General features: G+C 28.4%; 1 protein-coding gene across 1 annotated transcript in view; it reads right to left on the reverse strand.

Annotated features, from left to right (window-relative positions):
• LOC100367647 (uncharacterized) overlaps positions 1-12,370 on the reverse strand; it is a 40,343-nt gene that overhangs the window by 23,078 nt on the left and 4,895 nt on the right. The window contains exons 3-6 of the mRNA XM_085495700.1: positions 9,244-9,312; positions 8,061-8,176; positions 6,524-6,640; positions 5,798-5,979 (exon numbers count right to left, since the gene is read on the reverse strand). Coding sequence (XP_085351826.1) covers positions 5,798-5,979; positions 6,524-6,640; positions 8,061-8,176; positions 9,244-9,312 — 484 coding nt within the window. The remainder of the gene's footprint in view (positions 1-5,797; positions 5,980-6,523; positions 6,641-8,060; positions 8,177-9,243; positions 9,313-12,370) is intronic.

Raw genomic sequence — 12,370 nt, forward strand, 5'->3', positions numbered from 1 at the left:
GAATGCATTGTTTCCTTCATAAGCAAGTGAATGTCTGTAAATCCACTAAAACTAAATCCAGTGAATACTACTACTTTTTCAGTATACAGTGACCGCTCGCTAAGTCGCGCCTCAGTAAGTCGCAGTTTTGTTGCATCTTGTATTTATTTGGCCATTAAAGAGCTGCTGGCCATCAATTACTGAGATACAAAAGGTGACAGCGGCCTGATTCAAGTTTAACGATTAGGGTATGAAGTCATGACTTTACGTTCTTCTTGGATGTTCCCCTTTGATAAAGCTCTATAAAACTTGCTGCAATGAATTTAATCCATGCGAACATGGACGTTATCTGTGATGTTGAATGAAGAAAACGCACTATAATTAAACCCATTTTCAATGCATAAACCCCCTGGTCACAACCCTTGATAAGTCACGGTTTTTGTTTTTGCCTGACACCCATGACTTAGCGAGAGACCACATTATACAGTCATGTATATATACACATTGCTCATGTCTAGAAAATAATAAATCAGTTCAAAGCTGCACTTTATACTAAGTGTTTTTTTCTCTAACTTATAAAAGAAACTAGTCTACATGAACAAAACTCGACACACCTTTAATTTGCACAACACAAACACTGCAAATATGTTCTTTTTTACAAAAAAACTCCCCTCTGCTTTTTACAACACCTCTGAATGAAATGGTTTGTCCCTAGCAACATATGTAGGTTGCCATGGCTACAACACTGTGGGCAAACTATTTCGCACTGATTATTCATAACCATAGAACTGCACAATGCATGTTTAGAAGCTGTAATAACAGTTAAACTGAACACTAAAGTATCGGTAAATACCGCCCACAGAGGTTAATTATGGATAAAGTACTTCTGGTAGCTATGTCTTTTGTTATGCTTTCACGGTACAAATGTATGATATGGTAAAAAGTATTACGTGATGTGATTAAATTTTAAAGGATACAATTTCATATTTCCATATACGGTAATTACTACATTTGTATTTCCATATATAATATTTTCTATAATTTCAAGATATGGAATTCACTATTCCCAAAAATGGTATTTACTATTTCCATATATGGTATTTACTATTTGCTTACATAGTAATTTCAGTTTCCATATATAGTATTTACTATTTCCATATATGGTAATTACTATTTCCATATATAGTAGTTACTATTTTCATATGTGGTAATTACTATTTCCATATATAGTAGTTACTATTTCCACATATGGTAATTAACATTTCCATATATGGTAATTAATATTTCCATATATAGTAATTAATATTTCCATATATAGTAGTTACTATTTCTGTAGATAGTAGTTACTATTTCCATATATAGTATTTACTATTTCCATATATAGTATTTACTATTTTCATATATGGTAATTACTATTTCCATATATAGTAGTTATTATTTTTATATATGGTAATTAATATTTCCATATATAGTAGTTACTATTTCCGTATATAGTAGTTACTATTTCCATATATAGTATTTACTATTTCATATATGGTAATTACTATTTTCATATATGGTAATTAATATTTCCATATATAGTAGTTACTATTTTCATATGTGGTAATTACTATTTCCATATATAGTAGTTACTATTTCCACATATGGTAATTAACATTTCCATATATGGTAATTAATATTTCCATATATAGTAATTAATATTTCCATATATAGTAGTTACTATTTCTGTAGATAGTAGTTACTATTTCCATATATAGTATTTACTATTTCCATATATAGTATTTACTATTTTCATATATGGTAATTACTATTTCCATATATAGTAGTTATTATTTTTATATATGGTAATTAATATTTCCATATATAGTAGTTACTATTTCCGTATATAGTAGTTACTATTTCCATATATAGTATTTACTATTTCATATATGGTAATTACTATTTTCATATATGGTAATTAATATTTCCATATATAGTAGTTACTATTTCCGTATATAGTAGTTACTATTTTTATATATGGTAATTACTATTTCCATATATAGTAGTTAGTATTTCCATATATGGTAATTACTATTTCCATGTATGGTATTTACTATTTCCACATATGGTAATTAATATTTCCATATATAGTAGTTACTATTTGCTCACATGGTAATTATTATTTCCATATATAGTATTTACTATTTCCATATATGCTAATTACTATTTCCATATATAGTAGTTACTATTTCCATATATAGTATTTACTATTTCCATATATATGGTAATTAATATTTCCATATATAGTAGTTACTATTTCCACATATGGTAATTAACATTTCCATATACGTTAATTACTATTTCCGTTTATAGTAGTTATTATTTCCATATATAATATTTACTATTTCCATATATAGTATTTACTATTTTTATATATAGTAGTTACTATTTTTATATATGGTAATTACTATTTCCATATCTAGTAGTTAGTATTTCCATATATGGTAATTACTATTTCCATGTATAGTATTTACTATTTCCATATATGGTAATTAATATTTCCATATATAGTAGTTACCCCCGGTACTATTTCCATATATTGTAATTACTATTTCCATATACAGTATTACTATTTTCATATATGGTATTTACTATTTGCTCACATGGTAATTACTATTTCCATATATAGTATTTACTATTTCCATATATGTTAATTACTATTTCCATATATAGTAGTTACTATTTCCATATATAGTATTTACTATTTCCATATATGGTAATTAATATTTCCATATATAGTATTTTCTATAATTTCAAGATATGGAATTCACTATTCCCAAAAATGATATTTACTATTTCCATATAGGGTATTTACTATTTGCTTAGATGGTAATTACTATTTCCATATATAGTATTTACTATTTCCATATATAGTATTTATTATTTTCATATATGGTAGTTACTATTTCCATATATAATAGTTACTATTTCCATATATAGTAGTTACTATGTCCATATATAGTATTTACTATTTTCATATATGGTAATTACTATTTCCATATATAGTAGTTACTATTTCCATATATAATAGTTACTATTTCCATATATAGTAGTTACTATGTCCATATATAGTATTTACTATTTTCATATATGGTAATTACTATTTCCATATATAGTAGTTACTATTTCCATATATAGTAGTTACTATTTCCATATATAGTATTTACTATTTTCATACATGGTAATTACTATTTCCATATATAGTATTAACTATTTCCATATATAATAGTTACTATTTCCATATATAGTATTTACTATCTCCATTTCTGGTAATTACTATTTCAATATATGGTATTTTCTATAATTTCAAGATATGAAATTCACTATTCCCAAAAATAGTATTTCATAATTCCACATATGGTAATTACTATTTCCATATAAAGTATTTTCTATAATTTCAAGATATGGAATTCACTATTCCCCAAAATGGTATTTACTATTTCCATACATGGTATTTACTATTTGCTTACATAGTAATTTCAATTTCCATATATAGTAGTTACTATTTCCACATATGGTAATTAACATTTCCATATATGGTAATTAATATTTCCATATATGGTAATTAATATTTCCATATATAGTAGTTACTATTTCTGTAGATAGCAGTTACTATTTCCATATATAGTATTTACTATTTCCATATATAGTATTTACTATTTCATATATAGTATTTACTATTTTCATATATAGTATTTACTATTTTCATATATGGTAATTACTATTTTCATATATGGTAATTAATATTTCCATATATAGTAGTTACTATTTCCGTATATAGTAGTTACTATTTTTATATATGGTAATTAATATTTCCATATATAGTAGTTACTATTTCCGTATATAGTAGTTACTATTTCCATATATAGTATTTACTATTTCATATATAGTATTTACTATTTTCATATATAGTATTTACTATTTTCATATATGGTAATTACTATTTTCATATATGGTAATTAATATTTCCATATATAGTAGTTACTATTTCCGTATATAGTAGTTACTATTTTTATATATGGTAATTACTATTTCCATATATAGTAGTTAGTATTTCCATATATGGTAATTACTATTTCCATGTATGGTATTTACTATTTCCACATATGGTAATTAATATTTCCATATATAGTAGTTACTATTTCCATATATTGTAATTACTATTTCCATATATAGTATTTACTATTTTCATATATGGTATTTACTATTTGCTCACATGGTAATTATTATTTCCATATATAGTATTTACTATTTCCATATATGCTAATTACTATTTCCATATATAGTAGTTACTATTTCCATATATGGTAATTAATATTTCCATATATAGTAGTTACTATTTCCACATATGGTAATTAACATTTCCATATATGTTAATTACTATTTCTGTATATAGTAGTTATTATTTCCATATATAATATTTACTATTTCCATATATAGTATTTACTATTTTTATATATAGTAGTTACTATTTTTATATATGGTAATTACTATTTCCATATATAGTAGTTAGTATTTCCATATATGGTAATTACTATTTCCATGTATAGTATTTACTATTTCCATATATGGTAATTAATATTTCCATATATAGTAGTTACTATTTCCATATATTGTAATTACTATTTCCATATATAGTATTACTATTTTCATATATGGTATTTACTATTTGCTCACATGGTAATTACTATTTCCATATATAGTATTTACTATTTCCATATATGTTAATTACTATTTCCATATATAGTAGTTACTATTTCCATATATAGTATTTACTATTTCCATATATGGTAATTAATATTTCCATATATAGTATTTTCTATAATTTCAAGATATGGAATTCACTATTCCCAAAAATGATATTTACTATTTCCATATATGGTATTTACTATTTGCTTAGATGGTAATTACTATTTCCATATATAGTATTTACTATTTCCATATATAGTATTTATTATTTTCATATATGGTAGTTACTATTTCCATATATAATAGTTACTATTTCCATATATAGTAGTTACTATGTCCATATATAGTATTTACTCTTTTCATATATGGTAGTTACTATTTCCATATATAGTATTTATTATTTCCATATATAGTAGTTACTATTTCCATATATAGTAGTTACTATTTCCATATATAGTAGTTACTATTTCCATATATAGTATTTACTATTTTCATACATGGTAATTACTATTTCCATATATAGTAGTAACTATTTCCATATATAATAGTTACTATTTCCATATATAGTATTTACTATCTCCATTTCTGGTAATTACTATTTCAATATATGGTATTTTCTATAATTTCAAGATATGAAATTCACTATTCCCAAAAATAATATTTCCTATTTCCACATATGGTAATTACTATTTCCATATAAAGTATTTACTATTTCCATATAAAGTATTTTCTATAATTTCAAGGTATGGAATTCACTATTCCCCAAAATGGTATTTACTATTTCCATATATGGTATTTACTATTTGCTTACATGGTAATTACTATTTCCATATATGGTACCGTAAAATCTGTATTAGAAGCCGCATCCCTAATAGAAGTCGCATCCATTCTATTTGAATAATTGAGAACCAAAAATTCATCATTTCTCATATGTGTAGATGGTCTAATAGAAGCCGCATCCCCTCTGTTGCATTGTACCATTTTTATAGAAGCCGCGGCTTCTAATACAGATTTTACAGTTGCTTACATGGTAATTACTATTTCCATAAATGGGATTTATTATTTCTATATATGGTATTGGCATTTTTACCTTGTTCATTTACTATGATACTTGGCAAACGCTTGAGGATAACTTCGGTTTCTTTCACTGTTAATTGCTCAGTCTTGCTTTCCTTGCAATCTAAAACAGAATTCAATCTCTCTATATACTTGAACATCAATCGGCGTCCTGTTAAATTGGCTGGCAGTGCTAGTAAGTTGTGGATATCAAACCTACAGGGAAGGTCACAAATATGATGAAAATGTCAAGATCAAAATAAAAGCTGATCAAATCAACATGATAATCACTTATAATTCACTGTAAATTCCATGGCTGTAAGGTTGAATCAGTATTAGAAAAAATAGTGGTAAAACCAACTGAAAATGAAAATTCTAAATATATTTTGTTAAAAGCTATGAAAGTTAACTTACAATTTCAAAGTGTTAAAAGTCAAAGTGATTTTATATAGAATGTATATTGTGTTTTGATTCACATAATGTGAAGTGAGTATAATATATAAAGCACAATCTTGGTGTAAAAATGATACAAATCAACTAAGTTACTGTGTATCCATGTATAGCAATAATGGCAACAATGTAGTTGAAGTGTATCTACTTTGCAGTCATTTTGCATTAGTGATAAAAACACAATATTTTAAAACAAGTAATGAGCAATTAAGACCATATGTAGCAAACATTCATTACACAGAAACAATAATTGATGATAAACAAATTATAGGTAACCATGACAACAGACAGAAATATAAGATTTTATTACCATAGCTGTAAATGTGGATTGAACGGTATTGGCTCTTCTAACAGATCATCTACAAAGTCTTCAGATACAATTTTTTCTAACAGGTTTACAGGGAGATAGTTTGCCACTGAGATGTAACTGTACACAAAACAAAACAAAAACAAACATTGTATGATAAAAAAGTAATCTTTTGCATTTTTGTGTTTACATTTGGGTATATATGGATGAAAAATTACAAAATGTGATCAACATAATGTGACCATATATTAATTCATGAAATAAAACATTTCAATTTGACAAAAATTTATTAGCTCTGCGGAGCTTTTCATATAGATGATTGTCCGCCATCATCCGTGAGTCAACAATTACATTTCCATCTTTTTGAAAACTACCAGCTCAATTGCTTTGATACTTGGTATGTAGGTACCTTGGGTGGTCCTCAGATTTGTTCACTTAATGGCAATATCTTCAATTCCCTATTTTTAGCGAATATTTTTGTCATTTTTGGTAAAAAATGATATTTCCAAAAGTTTTGATATTTGATATTGATATTTTTGAAAACTACCAGCTCAATTGCTTTGATACCTGGTATGTAGGTACCATTGGTGGTCCTTTGTCAGATTTGTTTATTTTGTGGTGATATCTGCAATTCTATATTTTTAGCAAATATTTTTGTCATTTTTGATCAAAAATGTTATTGTTGACTTCTTCTTGAAAACCGCTACTCCAATTATTTTGATAAATGTTTACCTTGGATGGCTTTCTATTAGATTAGTTTCTTCTGTGCATTAAAGTGTAACTGAATTGGGACAATTGACCTTTTTTTGTGTGCAAAATTTATTTATAAACAACATTATGATAAAATTAGTTAAACTTTAAAGGAAAATTGAAGGATTTGCTGAAACAGTGAACTATTTTGATTGTCAGGTCACTTGTTAGTATTGTTATTAATCCTTGAGATGTTTTCTAGCCATTTTTGGTACATGTATAACATGTTTAACATTTTATGCTTTTTTCTAAGAATTTTATTAATAAATTTGGATCAAATGAACTGGATTTTCAACTGGCTACAGTACTTGTTACACATTTCAGAAAAAAAAAATTGCCGCAAAAACAAATCTTGTGGCTTTTTCGCTCTCAATGGGATTTTAGCGGCCATTTGTATCAATTTTATTCAAAGCTGCTCCCTCAAATGTTTCTTGCAATTTACACATACATTTACTGTCTGTAAAGCGTTTAATTTCACTATTAAAAAATTGTCAATTCATGTGATCCCACACTCGGCGTTTTCACAGAAACAAAATGTTCACTGACGCATGAAATTAAAGCAGGTTACCGAATTCAAATCATCATCTAATAGTTTTAAATAACAGTAAGGTAAATAAATTATCATCTGAGAAAGCAAATTAAAAAGTTCCATACATTTCTCAAATTCATCGTTCTAAGAGTCTTAACATGAAAGAATAACCTACTGAATAAAGAACTGTTATAATATTATAAAAGAAATTAACTCAGAAATAATATATAACATTTATTTTTTAATACCATGATAACGTACCTAACATGATTCTGGAATCCAACTAAAAGATCTCCTCTGTCATTAGCAAAGCACACTCCGCGCACAGTATGATCCAAACACAGCTCACGAACTAACTGATTATCAGTGTCCCATATCTGCCAGTAAAAAAAAAATAGTAGCATGTTAATAACTCCTCTAATAAGCCTAAAACTAAAACATTTTTTGGCAATTTGTTTTTAAAATCAATGCATGCCCTCAATTTCTATTTTCAAATTGCTTTTCTTTATATTTTTTACCAAAAATTAATTTTTCCTACACTTTTTTTTTTAATTCTGATGAAAATAGCTGAGAGGCCCATTTTAGCTGCATGACCAAGAAAAAAACAACACTTTTTTTAGCCTAAAAACTATATATAAAGGTCTGATGTTACTTTTTCAAAAATAAAAGGTAAAAATTCACCCACAACTCACCCCTCAGGAGAACCAAGTAATGGTAATAGTGATAAAATCACAGACGCTTGGAAACAACTTTCTTGTTAGTAGAGTGTATGTGCAAGTCATAAACTATAACTATAATTCTAAAATCAGAAGTGTGACAGATATTTCTACTAGTAATTAAATTTGTAATAATTTGTTACTTTGTTGAAGTGCTCTTAATTTGTAAAAATTTCAGCTTGTTTTTTTAAAAATGTTCTGGATTTGGATTCCTGTTTCAAACAAACATTATAACTGGTGATATAATAATGACAGCAAAACAGACAATCTTAAGAGTGAAGCGGTATGGAATGGATTCCAACACCGAAAAGATTCATAGTAAAAATACAGGAAATATTCACAATATAGGTATTTTTGTATCTTTACTCATTTTCAGAAATTCGCAAGGGGAAAGTGTTTTCGGTTTCTTGCCCTGTGTACGACAACTCTCATTGAGTGAAAGACAAGAACTAGTCATTCAGTTCCGTGTAAAAACATACAGACCAGTTGTAATAAATTGTTGATATACTGTAGAATACTTTTTTTTCGCTTGGAATTTATTTTCACGATTTTTGCTGAAGGATTGATTCTGTGAAAATAAAATCCAGCGAATGTACTTTTTTTCCTATATTTCACATTAAACTCCTCAAAAATCAGTGAAAATAAATTCCATACAAAACGCCCAAAAAGCCTTCAGCGAAAATTAATTCCAGCGAAAATAAAGTATTCGACAGTACTTCCAAACTTACTTTAATGGAACCGTCACAGCTTGTAGTGGCAAATAACCGCAGTCTAGGACAGCAACATATCGCAGTTATCTGCAAATAAAAACAAAATAAACAGGTTTCAATCATATTTTAAGATTTCTTTCCATTCTTTGTAACATGAAAAACAATAATCCTTGTTCACGTACGTACCAATATCTACCACTTACTTTATGAACAGCCTAAATTCTGTATTGCTTGAGACTTAAATTCACTAAGTTAGGAGGTCAATATACAGATTTTAATACCCCTTAACTGTACATTGATTTACATAGAAGTTTACATGCATTCCACTAGCAGTCAGAAAAAAACTCACCATGCTTAATACTGGTTGATTAACTCTTTTAATGTCCACTTTCATCTCCATGAAGCCTAACAAATTTGTTCTAAGACTATACACCTATGTGTCTGCGTTATAAATTCAATATTTTGTCAACAATTTTGATAAAGATTGGTAGGTTTAGAAAATTAGGTCCATTTTGTTCAAAATTAACAAAAGAAATGTTGTTAATTGAAATGAAAATTTTTCTGATTTGTAATATTGCCCCTTTTTTTCCATAACTTTTTCTATTTATTCATTTATATACATATTGCTATTAAACGATAAAAATTGTATTTCTGAGGATACAATAAAGATATCATTATTATTATTATATATAATATAGAAAAATATAAGAAAATGTGAAAATTATTTTGTTGCATCAACATTCCAGTAAGATTTATAATGGAGGTCAAAAGTTGAAGGTTTCATATAAATGTACATTCATAAAGGCATACAATTAATTTCAACCTGACTTGCGTACCAAACAATAAATTCATCAAGATCAAGTAATTGAGAGTGGTTAAACCAAATAATGGCAACCCAGGGGAGAAGAAATAAGGTCAAACCATGAGAGAATTGACAAAGTTATTGTGGTTTTTATACAAAATCTGACTGAGAAGCTTGAATTTGTTTTATCGCTTTGTTCCCGATTTCAGCCACAGTGTGAAAGTTGGCTGAATAAAAGAGGATACATTTCTTTTGATGTGAAACGCAGCAGAAATTTAATCATGGTATATACAGTATTTAGTATCTAGTTCATTGTGGTGTCTTTTAAAAGTTAACCATCTCACCGATCAACAAAATTAGAATTTTTTTGAAACCAGTTGCTCAAAACTTATTTCACAATGACTTAGGGATTCAGCAGTTAACTCAAACTTATATCAGTCAAGTTGCTATGACAACACTAATAAAAGTGAAGAATTTTTGCAAAAGAACAGATACCACACAATGTGCAGTCAAACCTTTATAAATATGGTCTTATATAAACAGGTGGTCTTTATATAAAGGTTAATTGTATTTTATTAATTGCCAATTCTTAACATACTATTTGCCTAGAAAATAAGCACATGGTACTGTTAAAATAATAACACATTTATTGAGTTGATTAAAATCAAACAAGTTTGACTCGTGGAAATTGCTTTATAATTAGAATGCTATATAATACTATTCTGGCCTCTAAAACAAAGAAGAATCTCCAAAAATATTGCTGCAACAGATAGTCTTTATATAGAGATTCTCATACCATAGGACTCCCTAAAAGTTATCACTATAGGCAGATAGTCTTTATATAGAGGTTCTCATACCATGGGACTCCCTAAAAGTTATCACTATAGGCAGGTAGTCTTTATATAGAGAGGTTCTCATACCATGGGACTCCCTAAAAGTTATCACTATAGGCAGGTAGTCTTTATATAGAGGTTCTCATACCATGGGACTCCCTAAAAGTTATCACTATAGGCAGGTAGTCTTTATATAGAGAGGTTCTCATACCATGGGACTCCCTAAAAGTTATCACTATAGGCAGGTAGTCTTTATATAGAGGTTCTCATACCATGGGACTCCCTAAAAGTTATCACTATAGGCAGGTAGTCTTTATATAGAGAGGTTCTCATACCATGGGACTCCCTCATAGTTATCACTATAGGCAAGTAGTCTTTATATAGAGATTCTCATACCATGGGACTCCCTCAAAGTTATCACTATAGGCAGGTAGTCTTTATATAGAGGTTCTCATACCATGGGACTCCCTCATAGTTCTCACTATAGGCAGGTAGTCTTTATATAGAGGTTCTCATACCATGGGACTCCCTAAAAGTTATCACTATAGGCAGGTAGTCTTTATATAGAGAGGTTCTCATACCATGGGACTCCCTAAAAGTTATCACTATAGGCAGGTAGTCTTTATATAGAGAGGTTCTCATACCATGGGACTCCCTAAAAGTTATCACTATAGGCAGGTAGTCTTTATATAGAGATTCTCATACCATGGGACTCCCTCAAAGTTATCACTATAGGCAGGTAGTCTTTATATAGAGATTCTCATACCATGGGACTCCCTCATAGTTATCACTATAGGCAAGTAGTCTTTATATAGAGATTCTCATACCATGGGACTCCCTCAAAGTTATCACTATAGGCAGGTAGTCTTTATATAGAGGTTCTCATGCCATGGGACTCCCTAAAAGTTATCACTATAGGCAAGTAGTCTTTATATAGAGATTCTCATACCATGGGACTCCCTCATAGTTATCACTATAGGCAAGTAGTCTTTATATAGAGATTCTCATACCATGGGACTCCCTCAAAGTTATCACTATAGGCAGGTAGTCTTTATATAGAGATTCTCATACCATGGGACTCCCTCATAGTTATCACTATAGGCAAGTAGTCTTTATATAGAGATTCTCATACCATGGGACTCCCTCAAAGTTATCACTATAGGCAGGTAGTCTTTATATAGAGATTCTCATACCATGGGACTCCCTAAAAGTTATCACTATAGGCAGGTAGTCTTTATATAAAGATTCTCATACCATGGGACTCCCTAAAAGTTATCACTATAGGCAGGTAGTCTTTATATAGAGAGGTTCTCATACCATGGGACTCCCTAAAAGTTATCACTATAGGCAGGTAGTCTTTATATAGAGAGGTTCTCATACCATGGGACTCCCTAAAAGTTATCACTATAGGCAGGTAGTCTTTATATAGAGAGGTTCTCATACCATGGGACTCCCTAAAAGTTATCACTATAGGCAGGTAGTCTTTCTATAGAGATTCTCATACCATGGG

This window comes from Saccoglossus kowalevskii, chromosome 22 (genome assembly GCF_978046115.1).
Source record: "Saccoglossus kowalevskii chromosome 22, keSacKowa6.1, whole genome shotgun sequence".
NCBI lineage: Eukaryota > Metazoa > Hemichordata > Enteropneusta > Harrimaniidae > Saccoglossus > Saccoglossus kowalevskii.